Genomic DNA, 21,424 nt, shown 5'->3' with positions numbered 1-21,424 from the left:
GAAAGCTGATGGTGCCCCGCTATCAAAAAATATAGCATCAAAAAAAGGCAAGAAATATATAGCGTCTGGGATCTTAAAGGCTTGAAGTTAAAAAAAAGCAGCCATCTAGCAGAGAAGCAACAAAGCCCACATGGAAGAAGCACACCAGCCTATGTGATCACGAGATGTTGACAGAATCACATAACAGGTACCAGAAGACCCAAATCAGACGCAAAAACATATTGTTGAGAAGGAGGGGGTCCGGAGCTGAAACCCAAAACAATGGGACATTGCCTCACAGAAGGGTCACAAGAAGGGATAGTCCACCAGGGCGCAGGATAGCACCGATGAAACACACAATATTCCTCTGGTTCTTTGAGGCTTCCTCACCCCCGAGTATTATGACCCCAGTCTTGCCTTTCAGTTCTGGCTAGACCAGAGCATGGACACTGGTACAGATAAGAGCTCGCGACACACAGAATCCAGGTCAGCTAAACCCCTCAATAACAGGATTGGGAGTAGCAATACCAGGAGGGTAGAGGGAAGGTGGGGGAAGGAGGGGAGGAAGGGAAAGCTGATAGTAATGATGGACGTATAGCCCCACCCTCAGGGAGATGAACAGCAGAAACGTGGGTGAAAGGAGACAGTGGTTGGTGTAAGACATGGAAACAATAATAAGAGAATAATGAAAGTGTTTAATAATCATAATAATAAATAGTGGTGGGGGGAGTCCTGCATGGAAAGGGAGAATTCTAGTGCTAACTCACAAATGCCCTCAATGAACCATGAATGCTAAAAAAGAAGGTCACCTGCACCTGAGCATCTCCCTAAGGAGTCCTTGGTAAGACTGGGAAGCACTCTTCGGGACAGGCACTCAGGTATTACTTCCACCCACCTGTGATCCTAAGACGCATGTGTGTATTTCTGACTTAGCAACCTTGTAGCACAGGGCAGAACTGTAACTCTTGACGGGAAGTAAAAGCCTCCTCTTTCTCCCAAAGAGCAGCTGGTGGTTTCAAACTGCTAACCTTCCAACACATAACCATCATGCCACCACGGCTCCCACCAAGATGGTTGCTGTTGTTGTTAGGTGTTGAGTCAGTTCCGACTCACAGCGACCCCTGTGCACAGCAGAACGAAGCACTGCCTGGTCCTGTGCCATCCTCACGATTGTTCTTGTCTGAGCCCATTGTCGTTACCACACTGTCAGTCCATCTTGTCAAGGGCCTCCCCCTTTCTTGTTGTCCCTCTACTTTATCAAACATGATGTCCTTCTCTAGGGACCAGTCTCTCCTGACAACATGTCCAATGAATGTGAGACGAAATCTCGGCCTCTAAAGAGCATTCTGGCTGCAATTCTTCCAAGCCAGGTTTGTTGCTCTTTTGGCAGTCCGGGGCACTTTCGCTGTTCTTCGCCGGCACCATAATTCAAGTGCATCGGTTCTTCTTCGGGCTTCCTTATTCAAAGTCCAACTTTCACAGGCATCTGAGGCGACTGCAAATACCATGGCTTGTGCCAGGCGCACCTTAGGTCTCAAAGTCGCCTGCCTGCTTTTAAAGAGGTCTCGTGCAGCAGGCTTACTTAATGAAATGAGGGTTTGATTTCTTGACTGCTGCTTCGGTGAGCATCCATTGACTGTGGGCCGAAGCAAAAGTAAATCTCTGACAACCTCAGTCTCGTCTCCATTTATCACGATGTTACCTACTGGTCCAGTTGGGAGCGTTCTGGTCTTCTTGACACTGAGATAACTCTCCCCCAAATTTGCTACTACGGCAATAACTATTAGTGTTTATATAAGACATTTCACTGGGATTGTAATTGTTTAAGTACAAAGAGGGTATTAGTTTTATTACATTGACAAATTGGAAACAATCTAATAATCACCGAGAAAGGACCAGCCAGATGTCGTACAGCTGTATAATAAAACAAACCCAAAAAAGCTCACAGCTGTTGAGTTGATGCTAACTCACAGTGACCCTATAGGCTGGCATAGCACTGCCCTGTAACTTGATATGGGAATAGAAAGACCCGCACCACCAGGGCTCCTTAGCTGTATAGGACAAACCTTAATAAAACTTTTTAAAAAGGTTTCTCAAAAAACAAACCCATTCACTGCCATTGAGTAGATTTTACAACATATTTTTCCTCTGTACTCACTGTTTTTGTGTAAATTTGTTTCCCATTTTGGCAAAAACATAAACAACAAAACATTCACCAATTCAACAACTCCTATATGTACAATTCAGTGCCACTGATTAGACTCTTCGTGTTGTACAACCCTTATTGTTCTCTCTCCAAATTTTCCCACCATCGTTAAAATGAACTCAATAGACCCCAAGCAAAAACTTCCTCCTTCACCCATGGTAACTAGAGGTCAAGTTTGGAGACTATAAATCTTTACAGGAATAGAAAGCCTCATCTGTCTGCTTCAGGAGTGGCAGGTAGTTTTGAACTTCTGACCTTGAGGTTAGCAACACACACACACACACACAAAAGAAAAAAAAGACTAAAAAGAAATATACTAACATGCCATAGAGGTTATCCCTAGGTTATGATTATGATTGTTTTCTTTTTGTATTTTCCAAGTCTTTAACAATATCCATTTATTGTTGTCTAATAAGCACAGGAGCCCTGGTAGTGGAGTGGTTGCTTACACATTGGGCTGCTAACAGAAAGGTCAGCATTCCAAAACCTCCAGTTCAGGGAGACAGGTGAGGATTTCCAGTCCTGTAATGAGTTACGGTCTCGGAAACCCACCGGGGCAGTTCTCCCCTGTCCTGTAGGGTCACTGAGTTGGAAATGACTCGAGGACAGTGAATTTGCGTTGTAACAAGAACAACGGTCACGTAATTCATTTCAATAGATTGTCAACACACAAGCATGTATCTCTTCAACCTTCAGAGACTTCACTAAACTGCCAACAGGGGAATGAACAACACAGTGACGATGCACTTATAAGGGAATTTAGAGGACCTCAACTTCAGAGCAATTGTCTTCGTTTGCACATTATAGTTTTCAAAGTGTTTTCCCCAAATGTTGCTCCATCTCTTCTTCCTAACAACACGGAGGCAGATGATTGCATGATTTGTCTACATTTTACGTTTGGAAAACAATGGCAGATTAACTCAATTTCCCAGGATCATAGCACTCTTGAGTGACAGGAAGACAGAACCTGAGCCCGTGACATAGTCTCATGTGTTCCCGTACGTTTCATCTTACCTTGGCTAGAGGCAGAGTGGGACTCTGTACAGAAAGAAGTAATCCCTTAAGACAACACAGTGGGAACAAGAGATCTAAGAGATCTAAAATTGATGGCGAGGAGGGTGTAGAACACGTGGTGGGGTGTGATCAAATGCAATGTAGCAGAAAGGAATTGCTGAGAGGTGAATGAAGGTTGAACATGATGGTGGGACAGGAGGAAAGCTAAAGGAAATAAAGGAAAGACCTAGGGGGCAAAAGACATTTACAGAGGTCTAAATATAGGCACGTATATATGTACATATATTAATATATAATGATAGGGGTATAGATCTATGTACATATATTTATAGGATAAGTATCAAGATAGCAGATGGACATTGAGCCTCTACTCAAGTCCTCCCTCAATGCAAGAACACTTTGTTCTAATAACCTGGTATTCTGTGATGCTCACCTGCCCGACACGATCACTGAAGACAAAATGGGTACATAAGCAAGTGTGGTGAAGAAAGCAGATGGTGCCCGGCTATCAGAATATATAGTGTCTGGGTCTTAAGGCTTGAAGTCAAACAAGTGGCCGCCTATCAGGGAAGCACAAAGTCCACATGGAAGAAGCACACCAGCCTGTGTGATTACCAGGTGTGGGATCGGGTATCAGAAGACTCAAAACAATCATATGGATGCAAATGAGGGGGGTCAGAGTGGAGACTCAAAGTCCATCTGTAGACAATTGGACATCCCCTCACAGAAGGATCACAAGGAAGGGACGAGCCAACCAGGGTGCAGTTTAACAGGGACAAAACACAAAACATTCCTCTAGTTCTTTAATGCTTCCTCCCTCCCCGTACCCCCTTCCACTACCATGACCCCAGTTCTACCTTACAAATCTGACTAGACCTGAGCATGTACACTAGTATAGATAAGAGCTCTTGATACAAGGAATCCAGGACATATAAACCCCTCAGGAACAATAGTAGGAGTAGTGATACCCTGAGATAAGGGGAAATGGGGGGGGAGAGAAGGGAGAGAAAGGGGGAACTGATCACAATGATCGACATATAACATCCCTCTCCAGGGGGATGAACAACAGAAACATGGGTGAAGGGAGACAGCAGATTGTGTAAGATACAAAAGTAATAATAATTTTTAATTTATCAAGGCTTCACAAGGGGAAAAGGGAGGGTAAAAAGCTGATACCAAGGGCTCAAGCAGAAAGATGTTTTGAAAACGATGATAGCAACACATGTACAAAAGTGCTTGACACAATTGATGTATGGATTGAAGTAAGAGCTGTAAGAGCTCCCGATAAAATGATTTTTAAAAAACAGCACCAAAAAAAATCCTACCCCATAAAATGTTGTGTGTCCTGGTTTCTTCTGACAAGTCAAGGCTAGCATAGACGTCACTGAAATATAGCTCTCCACCATGCTGAAACAGACAATCCAAGTCCAAATGAAGTTAAAAAGATTACTTCAGAGCAAAGAAAGGGATAGAAATATGAAACCAATGGGTGGCAGGGGGTACTTAACCTGAATTTTTAAATTATTATTGTGAATTGGGAGGGGGGGCTTACATTTCCGATCACCATTTTTATAATCAACAATTTAAATAATTGATCAAACCTCCCAATAGCTGTTCTCCATCATTCCCGCCTGCCCCGCTTTCCTCCCTTGTCCAATACAATGTAACTCTCACCTTGGTCAGCACCTGTCCGCACTCTAGCCTATTGCTTCCCCTTCCTGCCTTCCTTCCCTTACCCTCCTGCCTGGGGTGACACATCTGAGTCTGTTTCTTCTGCTATGCTTTATTTTTCCTTCCTTTTATAACAGTGGTCTTATTTTTGAAAAACAGTGATGATTGAGTAACTTCACTCAGCTATTATGTCCCCTACATCCATGCAGGCCATGAGGTGGTTCAGAGCCTCGTGCTTATTCTGTAAGAAAGCAGAATAGGCCAGGTGTGCAGGCACCAAGGGTTACTTAGCCATTCTTTCACTGAGGGGCACTTAGGTTAGTTCCATCTTCTCGCTCTTGTGAAGACTGCTGCCATGAACATGGATGTGCATCCATCAGTTCACGCCACGGCTCTCCCTCCCTTCTTTACGGTCTACACCAAACAAAAGGATCGCTGCCTCATATGCTCTTGCTACTCCCAATTGTGTGGAAAGCGCCACACTGCTTTCCAGAGGGGTTGTTCTGTTTCACAGGCGCACCAGCAGTGTAAGAAAGGATCCAATCTCTTAAAAATAACAATAACAAAGTAAAGCGGATTTTAAAAAAGCAACCAAAAAGACAGAAAATATTAAGAACTAGAATAAATTCAAGACGAATCAAAAGGGAGAGCAAATGATAAGATGCTGACTTTTAACCTAACTGCATCTGCAATGTTCAACTCTCCAGTGCGTTCTGCATGGTCCCAAGACTATTCACATCTCTGATCCATGGTCAGAGGGGTTCACTAGAAGCCAAATTCGCATGTGTGTCTTCCTCGCGGTTTTAAAAAACTGGAACTTCTTTAAAATGGGTCAGAAGGAAGATCAAATGATAACATATTCCATCATTGGTCTTCAATGTTCTGTGTCTCTAACAAGGCTGTTCCCTTCCCTCCACGGTGATTAGAAGAGACACACTGGTGGCTTCATCCACGCGTGGACCTCACACGTGGACTTTGAGCACCCACTGCCATCCGGAGCTTTCTGCAAACCAGGTCTTTGCAATGTAAGCTCTAACACCATTCCCTCCTTCCGGTTTGGTTTTTGTTATTTACAAGCCCTGGCTCACACGGGCTGGTGTGCTTCTTCCATGTGGACTTAGTGGACGCCTCGCTTGGATGGATGCTTGTTTAAAGACAAGCCTTTAAGACTAGAGATGCTAGCACTCCTGAGAGCCAGGCACCATCTAGTTTCTTCACCACACTTTGCTGTATCACCCATATGGTCAGTGATCTCTTCGTTAGGTGAGCATGAAGCAGACCCATGGCATAAGAATTCATTTGCCTTGGACAGGGCTAGAATTATGTGCAGGCCCCCAAACTATTCATCTATCTATGGTTTAGTTTACACATGTCTCTCTGGCTGACCTTCAAGGCATCATTGTCATTTTATATTAGAGAACGTTGTCCATTATCCCCCTGGGGCACTGGCTGTCTTCTTTGGTGAACTGTCAGTTCGTGTCCTCTGCTCATTTTTAATTGGGTTATTCATCTTTTTCGTGTTGCAGTTCTTCATATATTTTCAAGATTAACCTCCTGTCCAATATCTCATTGCCAAATGTTTCTTCCCAATCTGTGGGTTCTGTTTACTTTTTTGAGCAAGCATTTTGATGCACATCCATGTCTTGTTTTAAGGAGGTGCCGGTCATCTTTTTCGTCTTCTGTTATGTGTGTGTTTGTTACATTTAGTCATGCTTTTATGCCAGATATTAGCACCTGAAGTGTGTCCCTATTTTCTCATTCATTATCTTTATAGTTCTAGGGTTTACACTTAGGCGGTCTTTATTCCATTTTCAGTTCATTCTTGTAGATGTAGTGAGGTATGGGTCCTGTTTCAGTCTTCTGCAGATGTAAATCCAATTTGGCTTGCACCACTTGCTGAAGAGACTCCCACTTTCCTATTTAATATATTTCAGCCCTTTGTCAAAAAGGGCTCTACTTGGTTTCATTGGTCTATCCACAGTATCGTTCCGTCAGGACTGGGTCGTTCTGACCACCATACCTGTGTATTAGGTTTTGAGGTTGGCAAGTAAGCGGCTTCTTTGTTCTTCTTCTTAAGTAGTGCTTTGCTTCTCCTGGGTCTCTTTCCTCTCTCTGTAAAATTAGTGAGTAGTTTTTCCACTTCTTTAAAGAAAGATGCTGAGATCTGGACTGGAATTATGTTCTATTTATAGATTTAAGCTAAACCTTTGTGAGCAAATAACAGCCAACTAGCTACCTCACTTGTCAGTCTATTTACAATCAATAGTCAGGTGCCAAGAATTTTGTTGTCTAGTTCCTTCCTTACCCTTAGGGAGTCAAACAGATTGACAAGAGTGTCTCTTTTCTAGTAAAGATATGCAGGTGGCTGTATACTTAACATATGCTGTAAACAGATAGTCATACACTCCTATCCCTTAAAAGTTATCCGAAGACAATTATCTGAAGGAATTGTGGGTAATTTCCTCCAAGACCACACCATTTCTCCCAAAATTGTTTGTACGCTTGTTTCAATCAGGAAGATACACATCACAAAATACACATGAAAAATATGGAGCTCCTGCTGGTTTTCCTTTCAGAAAAGGGGTTAAAGCTCATCTTCTTTAACTTTCCAATGACTTGGAATCCTGACAGCTAAGAAGTAATCCTGGAAAATACTGTGGGCATTAGAAGAGAGATTATTCACAGCAACCTTTGGTAGTCTGTCCAAAGTCCCCGCTACTTTGCAGGAGCCAGAGTAGCATCCTGTGCCCCAGTAAGCAGGAGAAATGAATGCCAACACCGCAAACATTTTCACGTGCCCAATAACAGTGCTAACTCTCAGGCTTATTGTCTTTTGCCACCTGAGAAGGTAAAGAACCACCTTTAGGGTATTCTTGTCATGTGAACACCCGTTTGAACCATTCTTTTTAATTTAGTGGGTAAATTAGAAGCGGGCTTTCAGCTCAAAGAGGCGAGAGCAGGACAGATCCCATCACCCCTCACTAATGATGAACAAGATTTAAAGGTCACTTGAATTGTACTTGCACTCACCTTCAGCACCCGATATACCTCCTGCAGCACTTGTTCTTTGTCAGGAACAAGGTTAATAACACAATTTGATCTGGGAAAAAAAGATGGAATGTCAAACCAATCTGCAGACTACTCCAATAATCGTAATGTTGATTTGGACATGGGTGACCCCTCCGCGTGTCAGGGTAGATGGAGTTTTCAATGGCTGGTTTTTCAAGAAGTAGATTGGTTGGCTTGACTTAACTATTAAAGCATGAGGGGACCTGAACCTCTGATCTTTAGGTGAACAGCTAAGCTCATTAATGAATGCATAACACAGGGGCTACACACACTACCCGATCCTCCAATCCTTTAGTTCCTCCCCTCACCATGTTTTGCAATCACACTGCTCTTGGGTCTTCCCTCCTCTGTTTCCCAGCACTCACTTCCCCAAAGGTAAAAAAGACATCAAATCTCAACACAGTTTAGCAAGTTTGAGGGTCGGGGGGGGGGGGGAAACTGAGGCTTGATTTTTATTTGTTTATGTCAGTGACAAGATGTATCCCCGAAAGAGGGGGAAGTGGGGGGAAAGGAAGTGGTGCTAACAAACCCAGGGACAAGGGAACAACAAGTGATCCAAATCGGTGGTGACGAGGGTGTAGGAGGCCTGGTAAGGCGTGATCAAGGGTAATGTAACTGAGAGGAATTACTGAAACCCAATGAAGGCTGAGCATGATAGTGGGAAAAGAGAAAAGTAAAAGGAAATAGAGGACAGAGCTAGTAGGCAAAGGGCATATATAGAGGTCTAAATAAAGGAATGTACATATGAAAATATATTTACATATGAGGATGCGGGAATAGATCTATGTGCATTTATGTATAGGTTTAGTATTAAGGTAGCAGATGGACATTGGGCCTCCACTCAAGTACTCCCTCAATGCAAGAATACTTTGTTCTATTAAACTGGCATTCCATGATGCTCACCTTCCTAACACAATCGCTAAAGACAAAGCTGGTGCATAAGCAAATTTGAAGAAAGCTGATAGTGTCCGGCTATCAAAAGATATAGCATCTGCCTCTTCCCTGGGAGAGGGACAGCAGAGAAGGGGGGAAGGGAGACCCCGAATAGGGCAAGATATGACAAAATAACGAGGTATAAATTACCAAGGGCATATGAGGGAGGGGGGAAAGGGGAGGGAGGGGGGGAAAAAAAAGAGGACCTGATGCAAGGGGCTTAAGTGGAGAGCAAATGCCTTGAGAATGATTGGGGCAGGGAATGTATGGATGTGCTTTATACAATTGATGTATGTATATGTATGAATTGTGGTAAGAGTTGTTGGAGTCCCTAATAAAATGTAAAAGAAGAAAAGAGAAAAAAATGATTAGGGCAAAGACTGTACAGATGTGCTTTATACAATTGATGTATGTATATGTATGAAATGTGAAAAGAATTGTATCAGCCCCAATAAATTGTTAAAAAAAAAAAAAGATATAGCATCTGGGGTCTTAAAGGTTTGAAGGTAAACAAGCAGCCATGTAGCTCAGAAGCAACAAAGCCAATATGGAAGAAGCACACTACTATGCATGATCACGAGGTGCCAAAGGGATCAGTTATCAGGCATCAAAAAACAAAATAATCATGATTCTGTGCTCACCTCCCCAATACGATTGCTGAAGACAAATGGGTGCATAAGCAAATGTGGTGAAGAAAGCGGATGGTGCCCGGCTATCAAAAGAAAGAGTGTCTAGGGTCTTAAAGGCTTGAAGGTAAACAAGCAGCCATCTAGCTTAGAAGAAATAAAGCCCACATGGAAGAAGCACATCAGCCTGTGTGATCATGAGGACATCCCCTAACGGAAGGGTCACGGGGAAGAAATGAGCAAGTCAGGGTGCAGTGTAGCAATGATGAAACATACAACTTTTCTCTAGTTCCTAAATGCTTCCTCCCCCCGCCCCCACTATCATGATCCCAATTCTACCTTACAAATCTAGCTAGACTAGAGGATGTACACTGGTACAGATAGGAACTGGAAACACAGGGAATCCAGGATGGATGATCTCTTCAGGACCAGTGGTGAGAGTGGCAATACTGGGAGGGTTGAGGGAGCGTGGGGTGGAAATGGGGAACCAATTACAAGGATCTACATATAATCTCCTCCCTGGGGGTGGACAACAGAGAAGTGGGTGATGGGAGATGTCAGAGAGTGTAAAATATGACAAAATAATCATTTATAAATTATCAAGGGTTCATGAGGGAGTGTGGATCAGGGAGGGAGGGGGGAAAATGAGGACCTGATGCCAGGGGCTTAAGTGGAGAGCAAATGTTTTGAAAATTATGAGGGCAATGGATATACAAATGCGCTTTACACAATTGATGTATGGATTGTGATCAGAGCTGTATGAGCCCCTAATAAAATGATTAAAAAGAAAAAACACACACAAAGATGCATCCCTGAACCTCTTGCACATGTCAACAGGCCTCTTGAGAGGCAGTTACTAAAGCTGTGACTTGGGAGTTTGACCACACTTCGGGGGAAAAAGAGAAACACTGAATCCTAGAATTTGCCATGAAAACAGTCCTAACGCTATCATGTCCGTGTGTTTTGGAAGCGCTCTCGGGGAGAATGATCCGCTGCTGATGGGCTACAAGTGCCACAGCCCACATCCTTCCCGCACCAAGTCCTGTTAAGTGCAGCTTTAATGCCAGCCAGCAAACAATGGTGACACTCGGGTGTTCCATGTGAATGGGCTAGGTTCACGACCATGTGGGAAAAGACCTACATAACAATATCGTAACTCTCGTTCTCGATTCCAGCCTCTCCCAGGTTCTCGAGGTAGCCATGAACAAAAGTCACATTGGGTGCCTGGAAGCCATACTTTTCCATGTGATAGTCAATGTACTCTTTGGCCACTTCTACCTAGAGGAAGAAAAAATATACATTTATTTGATAATCAGTATTTTTAAATCCACTATTTTCCTCCCCAGATGTTCCTATTACTAATGGAATACACTTCCTTCTGGACTATTTTGAATAAGTATAAAAGGTTCCTTTGAACATGCAGTATCAGCTACAGCCTAGGAAAACTCCAGGGAGCCTATTCGCTGCTTGATAGAGGCTGTGCTTGAACAAACTTCTAATTCAATAACACAGTCTTTCAGGATAGATGGCGTAAGGAAGAAAAAGATCAAAATCCATGAAGTCATCCTGATATCCATATGTCAAATGAAACCTCTGACTCTGTATTCTCCAGGAAGACCCCCCCACCTATTCATCAAGTTCTCAGCTTTCAACAGGAAGCCTGAATGATACCCATGTGCATTGCTAAATTTCAGCCTTATTCAGTTATCCTTGCAGACTCGAAAAGAAAACTACTTATCTCTAAAGCAATGGTTCTCAACCTGTGGGTCACGACCCATTTGGGGCCAAATGACCTTTTCACAGGGGTCAACCAATTCACAGCAGTAGCAAAATTACAGTTATGAAGTACCAACGAAAATAACTTTATGGTTGGGGGTCATCACAAATGAGGAACTGTATGAAAGGGTCGGCATGAGGAAGGTTGGGAACCACTCCTCTAAAGGAACGTTTTTGAGGATTTTTTCCCCTTCTTTGTCCTCCAAATCGTTGCCTCACCTGACTTTCCGTCATATCTATTCCACTGACGTGTCCTTTCTCACCAACCAGCTGACTGAGTGCATAGCAATCTCGGCCACTTCCACTACCCAGGTCCAAAATCCAGCAGTTTTCCAGGCATTCAGGAATGACCAGGCCACAGCCATAATACCTGAGAAATGGAAACACACACACACACACACACACTCGCACGGGTAAGTAAAAAGCATTGCTACTGGGCTCCAACATTTGCTCTGGTTTAGTCCAACACGTGAACGGCTGCAAACATTTCTCTCAGTAACACACTTATCTTGGTTTTAGTAGGCTATCTTTTAAAAACGAATACTTTTGTGCCACGGCAAAGCAAGTATTCTGAGGTCAAGGCTAACACCAGATTTTTAACAAAACTATAGCGGATATCTTCCCAAATCATTGAAACCGTAACAAATTTATGTGACTGCCGTTCCCATAAAACAAGAATTTTTAGATGGATCAAGCACTTTATGGGAGGTCAGGAAGACCTCCAAGAGGAGCTAAGAGCTGGCGGGAAGACTGCCTCTTCCCGTGATGAATACAGAAGCAAGTTGAAGTCTACAGACTGGTAGGAGGAGAATTACCATGAACGTGATAGCTACTGAGTTGAAATCACCCAGGACTCTGCATTTCGGTTTTTGTGAACATCTTGGTTTCAGCAAGCTCTAGGCTGGATGGATGCCAAAGCATGGGCCGAGATCAGCTAGCTTAAGATTGATCTTTCCATCAGCTTTTAGGAAAGACTGAAGTTAATGGCGACCATCTGATGAAGCAAATCATGACCCAGGACAAATCTTGGATTTACCAATATAAGCAAGAGAGCAAGGTCTAGTCAAAACAGTAGCTTCTAAAGGGATCAGCTGGGCCGGTTAAATTCAAGTCAGTTCCGAAGATTGTGCTGGTTTTTGTTTGTTTCAGATTCCAAAGGGGTAAGCCTGCTAAGATTTTCTTGAAGGGCACCTCAGGATGCAGAACAGTCGCTGAAGCTTATTGGGAAGAAGTCTTAAGAAAATGGAAACCTGCAACGAGGAGAAAGGCCCTGAAAATAGCATCACAGCCTTGTTTCCTGGTCTGACAACACACCCACTGGCCACACTTCAAGGGCAGTAAAGCTGTCTTACCAGACTTTTGTTGGGAAACTGTACCCCATTCACCCACGAGCGCTGACCTCGCCCCTTCAGACTTCCTTTTGCTCCCCAAACTCAAAGAACATTTCAAAGGAACATGATCCGAGTCCCTGGAGGACGCCAAGGGCTTTTTGGTGTGCTGTATGCAAATCAGAGAGCCCGCAATTCTTCCAGGCAGGGTGAGAGATGAAAATGCCACCTTCAATTTAGAGATCTACACGGAGGATGTGCCAGGAAACAATAGCTTCATTTTCATACTTTTATTTATTAAAGGATTCTGTGATTCTGCCTTGTTTACCACTGTAGTCAGAAATGAGCCATTTGAAATACTTGTCCAATGAAGAACGTTCATTATTACCGGAGCATCTGAAAAATTCAGGCTCTGGCCCTGGGCTCTGCATACGATGAAGGAGGAAATCTAAGACAAGATTTCTGGTGTCGTAGCGGGTTACGAGTTGAGCTATTAGCTCCGAGGTCCGAAGCTCGAAACCACCAGCTGTTCCACCAGGAGCAAAATGAGGCTTTCTACTCCTGTAAAAAGTTCTAGCCCAAGTAACCCACAGAGGCAGGTCTGCTCTGTCCACTCGGGTCGCTGTGATTAAGAGTTGACTAGAAGGCAGCGAGGTTTTTGTTGTGATTGTTTTGGTTTAGATTCAGTCACTTAACGTTAAACACAGAAAACATTGCCCTTGATTTCTGGGCAAATAAAATGGCAGGGACAGAGAGGTGCAGCAGTTTGCAGAGGGCAGTGTTCAGATTGGGGAAGGTTTTCTAAGCTGGTAGAACATCAAGGAGGCAGTGAAGGATGGGCAGGGCTTTTATAGGAAGAAAGAAGATGGGCAGTCTCAAATGTTAGATCCAAGGAGCGTGCGTGTAACCGAGGCACAGGGTTGGGTGGTGAGGGGCCACTGGACTTCCGTTACCATCGAATGGATTCCAACTCAGTCACCCTTTCTGTAGAGGCCCTACGCAGGGGAGTCAGATGATGGGGCTGGGCTTTATTTAGGTGGCCAGGGTAGGTTGCAGCCAGGTGTCTCCTTGCCCCTGGGGTCTGCACAGGGCCCTCTACCTTGAGATCACCTCCTCGTGGACATTCTGCAGGGCTTCCCGGATGTGCCTGGGAGTCGGCCTGGCTGCAGTGACGCAGGCGTTGGTCTGGAGGTCCGTTGATTTCTTCAGCACCTGCCCATAGTAAGTCTGACCCAGGGGCCAGGCAGAGTAAGGGGTGGGGAGGGCAAAGAAGAGGTCGTAGCAGCTGGGGTCAGCATGACGAAGGCTCCCCTGGGCGCCGCCCCACCCCCAGCCTGCTCTAAGTCCAGGTCCTGCTTTGCCCTTGGGGGCAGGGGCAAGGGTGAGCACAGCTGGGCTTCTGCAGGCCTCACTTCCGCCATCCCAGGCCCGGCTGCTCTCACCTGCACGTTCTTCCAGATCTCGGCGTCGCTGATGGCGGCCACTGCAGAGAAGCAGAAATGGGGGAGGGGGGAGTCAAAGGGCGGGGGTGCGAAAGGACTAGCATGGGGGTACACACGGATAAGAGGGGCCATGGGGGAGGGGAGTACTTTGCAGGTGGGGGCTACAGGGAACCGAGAAGGGGCAGTAACCTGCCCTGTGGGGCGCGTACTCACTGTCTCCACGTCTTCTCTTCAGGATTTGGGCGTCACGCACAGTCCTCAGGCCCCGCCCCGGGTGGGCGGCTCCCCGGACCCCTCCCTCGGGTGGGCGGGCCTGATTCCCTGCAGGTGTTCTCTGTCCTCCTGCTTCCACTCCTTCGGCCCGCCCAGCAGTGAAATACGACGCCCCAGGGCAGTCCAATCACCTGTCCCTGCCTCTCCAGCCCGGCAGGGGCTCCTGGTAACTTGGTTCCCTTTAGCCTGTCCAACCAGCAACAAGGTACTTAGCATCCTCCTTTATTTACTACACGTTGACACGGAGCTGCCTGGGATTCAAGCCAGATTCAGAAGCGGAATGAGGGATACCATTGCTGGTGTCAGATGGATCTTGGCTGAAAGCAACTTTTTATAAAATTTTCTCTGTAGAGAAAACACAAACACACGCACGCACGCACGCACGCACACACACACACACACACACACACACACACGAGAGTCCTGGTGGCATGGCATAGTGGTTACAAACTGAGCTGTTAGGTTTTTCAGGTGGGAAATACCTGGGTTCTTGGCTTCGCATTACGAAGAATTCACGCTGAAGCCAGGTTTGTGATGAGTTTCCCCCCCTCTCCCCCATGTCGTACACTGACCGCTGTCTCCCTCCACCTGCTTTTCTGTCGTCCATCCCCCTAGGAAGGGGTTATATGTATATAATTGTGATTGGTTCCTCCTTCCTCTGCCCACTGTCCCCTTACCCTCCTAGTATCTCTATTCTCATTATTGGTTTATCTGTCCTGGATTCTCTGTGTTGCAAGCTCTTATCTGTAGCAGTATACATGCTCTGGTCTAGTCAGATTTATAAGGTAGAATTGAGGTCATGATAGTGGGGTGTGGGGGGGCACGGAAGAAACATTAAAGAGCTAGAGGTAAGTTGCATGTTTCCACAGTGCTATAGTGCACCCTGACTGGCTCATCTCTTCCTTGTGACCCTTCTGTAAAGGGATGTCCAGTTGCTTACAGATGGGCTTTGGTTCTCCGCTCCACAATACACTCCCCTCATTCACAATGATACGATTTTTTTGTTCTTTGATGCCTGATACCTGATCCCATCAACAGCTCATGAGCACACAGGCTGGTGTGCTTCTTCAATGTGGACTTCTTGCTTCTCAGCTAGATGGCCGCTTATTTATCTTCAAGCCTTTAAGACCCCAGATGCTATATTTTTTTAATAGCTGGGCACCATCAGCTTTCTTCACCACATTTGCTCATATCTGATCAGAGCACACAGGAGAAAAGGAAGAGGGAAGGAAACTGAGTGGAACACATCCTGGCCCACCAAGCCCCAGGAAGATCTTCTGCTCAAAGCAGCCAAGTGAGTTTTTATAAAGCACAGAAGAAGTTTCAGGTTTTACAGCAGGGGCGCTCACGCTGTTTCAGCATGCGAGCTACTTATAAAATCATCAAGGCAAAATGACCTACCAACTACAAAAATGCAAAACATATATTTTTATTTATTCATAAATGCATTGAGAATTCTTTATATGTACAATGTATGTTGATGTACCTTGCATAACCATACAAGTCCAAATTGCACAACACAATTAGCTATGTACATTTTTTGTCATTATCTGAGTTTACTCTAATGACTTACACTGAATGGAATGAGCCAGGGATGCACAGTCCCGACAGTGGCTGCGGACAGCCAGCCTCAAGCACACTTCCGAATGATCATCAGTCATGGCGGAATGGTACTTGGACTTAATCATCTTTATGTGGGTAAAGGCTGACGCACATAAATAAGTAGAGCCGAAAACGCAGTCAAGGAGGTAGCACATTTTCTCCTATTTGGGTACTTTCCTTCTGCGAGTAAATTCCAGAACTGTTCATGCGCTCTGGACTTCAGCTGAATGTCGGCTTGTCGTGTCAAAATCTCCCATTCCGTATGAAAGTGATGTTTTTGTCTTCTTACTTGGTCCAGCTCCCCACTCATTTTAATACCCATTCTTATGCTTAAGAGAAAAACCCAAGGTCTAAAAATTGGCGATAACTTAGTTTTGCTGCACTTAGCGCAGTGTTTGTGCATGCGTTTGACACCTAAGGTTGCATCTGGTTGGCTGCGCTGTATATCAATTAAGTGATGGAATTGATGATAAACTAACGTCTATTTTTTTAAATGCCATGCGATATACCCACACTACATTTGAGATCAACTAATAGACCGCGATCAGTGTACTGAGCACCCCTGTTTTACAGTCACTGAACACGGGCAATGTTGTGGACTGCACACGCACACGTGGCGGCCTGAGGCCAGACAGACCGAGGCACAGCCCAGCGGAAAGCAAAGAAGTAACAGAGGGGCCAGTCTTGAGTTCCCGGTATTTGGGGCCTTCGGCTGGAAGACGCGGTCGGTCGAAGGTATTGGTTGACCCCATTGGCTGAATTAAATCCACCTGGGTCTGAATTAAGCCCACGTGACTAGGGCTTGAATTGGCGCACGCCCAGTAGTCTTTATGGCTGGCTGAGGCTTGCCTGGTTCACCTCCTGTAAAGGTCCTCCAGGCATGGAGAGGGACAAACCCCTGTCCCTATCCTGCTACCTAGCATAACCAGTTCTAAACTACCAACTGCTCCTCAGGAGAAAGATGAGGCTATCTCATCTTGCAGTCAGGAGTTGCAAGGTTGGAAACCACAGAGGCAGTTCTACCCTGTCCTAGAGGTTGACTCTGAGTCGGCATGACTCGATCACAATGGGTTTGCAGAGTTTCTGATTGTGGTCTTCAGTTGATTAATTGTATTGTGACTTATGGGAGCACCCAAGTAAACAATGATCTTTGTCCCTCTGGAGAATGAAATCACCTTTTCTTAATCTATTGTTGTTTAAGTCAGGCTTATTGAGCTATGTTTTACATTCAGTAAAATTAACCTTTCTTCAGGGTACACTTCGAGACCCCGGGGACGTAGAGGTTCAAGGTGGGCTACTCACTGCAAGGTTGGAAGTTCAAAACCACCAGCAGTGCAGGAGGACGATGGAGCTTTCTACTTCCGCTTTGGAAACCCAGAGTCCCTATGAATCGGTATCAAGTCAATGGCAGTGAATGAGTGTATGATTCTATGCGTTGTGGAAAAGGTGTGCATCAAAATGTGTCTTCTCAGGCCCCTTTGTGGTCATCTTCCTCCCCTTCTCTCTAGCTCCTAAGCACGAACGCTCCGTTCTCCCTGAGCCAACTTACCTGTGTTTCAGTTATTTGGTCATTTCCTCTTGCAGAGCGTGTATTCATAACTTTTCATCTGCTACATGTATGTCTTATTCCTTTTGGAGTTGCAAAAAGCATTTGTGTTCACTAGGATTTTGAGGAGATGAAAATGAAAGAATATATAAAAGGAAGAAGTGCCTTCTTTACTAAATCATACTCAATTTTTCACTCAATCTGCCAATGGCAGCCAGCTCATAAGTTTCGACCTTTCCCGATAGAATTACCTAAAACAAACGCAAACCGATTGAGTAGATGTGACTTAGGGTGAGCCCCGAGGACAGAGTAGAGTACCCCATGGAGTTTCCATGACTGTAAGTCTTTGAGGCGGACAACCTCATCTTTCTCGCTGTCAGCAAGTCCGTGGGTTTGAACCCCAATGCTGAAGCCATAGAGCCACCAGGGCTGATGTCATCAGTTATTGGTAAAAACTCACAAGATGGTGATGTTTTCATAGAGTTTTAGCAAATTAAACCCATAAAAAACAATCCTTATTAGAATCTTTTTTAAAGATCTTTTTATAGATTGGAATCTTCCCAAGTTCCATGTGTAAAAAAATGAGTTTTCTGTTGGAAACAGAGGTTGGGCAATGATGAAAGCACACCTCCTCGTTTTCAACGCTCTCCACGATGGGGGTTCCTTTCCAAATGCAGTGACTCTCAGTCACTGTTTAAATCAGCGGTTCTCAACCTCTGAGTCGCGACCCCTTTGGGAATCCAACGACCTTTTCAGAGGGGTCCCCGATTCATAACAGTAGCAAAATGACAGTTATGAAGTAGCAATGAAAATCATTTTATGGTTGGGGGGGCGGTCACCACAACATGAGGAACTGTATGAAAGGGTCGAGGCCTTAGCAAGGTGGAGAACCACTGGTTTAAAGGGCCTATATCCCCAGAAAGGGCAGGGTGAGGAGATGGCTCTTTCCCCATTTGCTTTTTCAGTCTCTTCAGTCTGGAGTTGCTTTACATGAATCATCTGATCATTCTTTCTTCTTTTTTTTTTTTTTTAGTGTTCAGCAACTTTATTTGTAAGAAACTACTCAAATGTCAACAGGTGAATGAATAACATATTGTATAACTATACAATGGACTAAGACTCGGCAGAATAAATTGATACAAACAACAAGGACAATTCTCCACGACATCATGCTAGGGAGGAGGGCAGAGTAAATCCCAAAATGTTACATACTATGCAATTCCATTTATATACCTCTCAGTGGTAAAGAAGGTTCAGTGGAGAACAGAACCAGTGTTTGCCAGGGACAAGGCTTGGGTGAGGATGTAACTGCTAAAGGACAACAAGGAGGCATTTCTTTGTAGGGAGGAAACAAGCCTGTATCCTCATTGCGGTGATCCTCAAACTCCAAAATCACTGCCACTGAGTTGATTCTTACCCATAAGGGCCCTCGAGGACAGGGCAGAACTGGGCCTGTGAGGTTCTGAGACTGTAACTCTTTATGGGAGTAGAAAGCCTCATCTTTCTCCCTCAGAGTGGGTGGTGGTTTCACACTGTGGACCCTGCAGCTCTCAGCTCAATAATGTAACCACTACACCACGACTCCCTCAGTGTGATGAGAGATGTGATAAAGTCTGGTAGAATTATGAACTCACAGTACTTGTACTGGAGTGAGGAGCTTGTCAGTTTCCTGATACTGATCATGTTCTATGGTAATGCCAGGCATTGCCATAAAGGGAAGCTGTGAGAAGGTATGTGGAACCTGTTATTATTATTGCAACTTCTTAAACAATTCAAAACTAAGGTTTTCATTAAAAAACAAACAAACAAGGGTCAGCCACCAAATATCTATCCACAGACAAAAGGGGAAATTAAATGTGGTATATCCTCACAAGGACCACACACATATGTAGCCATGAAAGGAATGAAGTACTGATACATGGTACAACATGCATAAACCTTGAAAACTGAGGCTAGGTAAAAGCCAGATGCAAAAAGTAACTTACTTCAGAGATAGTTCGGATTTTTTTTCAACTACCATAAAAAAGCAATTTCACAATAAAGCACATCAGATGGTTCTGTTTGTTTTGTGTTTTCTCCCCCCAGAGCATATAAAAGTTATGTTTGCATTAGAGTATAGTCTGTTAAGAAGCCCTGGGGGCATAGTGACTTACAAATTGGACTGCTAACTGCAAAGTAAGCAGTTCAAATCCACCAGCCTCTCCATGGGAGGAAGGTGAGGCCTTCTACTCCCATAAAGATTCAATCTCAGAAACCTGCTGAGGCAACTCTACTTTGCCCCATACAGTCGCTATGAGGCAGAATTGACTAGATCAGCAGTTCTCAACCTGTGGGTCACGACCCCTTTGGGGGTCGGTCAAACAACCTTTTCACAAGGATCATCCGATTCATAACAGTAGCAACATTACAGTGATGAAGTAGCAATGAAAATCGTTTACGGTTGGGGGGGGGGTCACCACACCGTGAACTGTATGAAAGGGTCGCATCATTAGGAAGGTTGAGAATCTCTGGACTAGACAGTAGTGATTATGGTTTATTAAGTATGCAATAGCACTTTGAAAAGGTATGAAATATTGTGAGAATGCCCACAATGTGGCAGAGACAAGAAGAGCGCCCATGCTGTTAGGGAAATGGAGCTGATACACTTGTTAGATGCAGGAGGCCACACACCTTCCATTTGTAAAAAGCACTATGTCTACTATAGCTACAGGTGTGATAAAAAGGAGGCGCACTAAAGTGAGGTGCCCAGAATCAGCACGTCCGTTGCTTCAGAAAGCTGGTCAGTGGGCATCAGGGTTAGACACAAAGGGCAGCAGGCAGAGCACTGCACCGCACACACAGGTTTCGCCTTCAGAGTGATGAAAATGCTCTGTCAGAAGAGCTGATGCTGCACGCCTTCATGAATGTGCTCAACAACACTGAATTATACACTTTAAAAGACTACATTTTACAGCCTCAGTTATGCCTCCTTAAGAAACACTGCATGCAAAGGAGACTTTTTAAACATAGCTAAGTGTACTCATGTCACAAGGCAAAATCTATGGCAAACTATGTAATTCCCATGATCTATGACTGACTGACTCTGTGCTGCCCGGTGCACAAGAGCACAATTAAATTCAACAAACTTAAACTCTGATGAGGTGAAAAATTTGCCTCATCTAGCAGAAACATTGTAATCTTAGTCTTGATGATAACAAAATCTGGTATCCTAAAAAAGTAAACCAGGAGCCAGGTTGGCAAGATAGTGCTGCCGACACGATTGCGCCCTTTCTTCTGGCCGCTGACCCTGGCCTGGCTCCAGAGAAGTCAGCGAGCTCAAAGTTTGACATTCGGAGCAAAGAGTAAACCTGACCGGCTGCAAGATGAGCTGCCCTTGGGCACCAGACTTCCGGTGGGCCTATCTCAGCAAGCAACATCGTGGGGACGTCCTAGAGAAGAAGAGGTGCAAGGGGTTGGAGTAAACTGCTGAAACACTGACACAAAGTGCTCCATGTGGCGATCCCAGGAACGCTGGAGACACCATCTGTTGAAGGCACCTGAGAGAGCGCAGTTACATGTGAATATATGTTGCTGGCATTTACGTGTTGCTTCCAGTGAAAAATATAAAAGCATGCCTGCGTTCCTCGGATACTGCACATTGTGCTGCCTTGGCAGAAAGTGTCGGCTTTAAGGTATAAGGTCAAAAGGGCTTCCGTTTAGGAGGTCCGCTGTGTGAAATACACAAGTTGAAAAGCAATAAACAGTCGGTGCACATTTTTAAAAGAAAAAGTAACCTAGAGTAACCTGGCTCAATTCCTAAAAGCTCACAGAATCGAGTGGAAACAACATTTATGAAGAGCCAGTTTGTATATGCAAGTAGCTAATGACAAATGTGGATCACATGACATCAGGCCAGGACCACAGAGCCGTATCATCTGATCGTTCTTAAATCCACTTAACCACACACAGATAAACTGCAA

The 21,424-nt window shown here is 44.7% G+C and overlaps 1 protein-coding gene across 1 annotated transcript in view; it reads right to left on the bottom strand.

The window, feature by feature from the left end:
- AS3MT (arsenite methyltransferase) overlaps nt 1–14,176 on the bottom strand; it is a 28,294-nt gene extending 14,118 nt beyond the window's left edge. Inside the window, exons 1-6 of the mRNA XM_075533458.1 lie at nt 14,045–14,176; nt 13,702–13,829; nt 11,494–11,644; nt 10,640–10,776; nt 7,901–7,970; nt 4,525–4,606 (exon numbers count right to left, since the gene is read on the bottom strand). Coding sequence (XP_075389573.1) covers nt 4,525–4,606; nt 7,901–7,970; nt 10,640–10,776; nt 11,494–11,644; nt 13,702–13,829; nt 14,045–14,176 — 700 coding nt within the window. The remainder of the gene's footprint in view (nt 1–4,524; nt 4,607–7,900; nt 7,971–10,639; nt 10,777–11,493; nt 11,645–13,701; nt 13,830–14,044) is intronic.
- Between the last annotated feature and the right edge of the window lie 7,248 nt (nt 14,177–21,424).

The sequence above is a fragment of the Tenrec ecaudatus genome, chromosome 16, assembly GCF_050624435.1.
Source record: "Tenrec ecaudatus isolate mTenEca1 chromosome 16, mTenEca1.hap1, whole genome shotgun sequence".
Classification (NCBI taxonomy): domain Eukaryota; kingdom Metazoa; phylum Chordata; class Mammalia; order Afrosoricida; family Tenrecidae; genus Tenrec; species Tenrec ecaudatus.
This window is presented reverse-complemented; position numbering and strand designations above follow the sequence as displayed.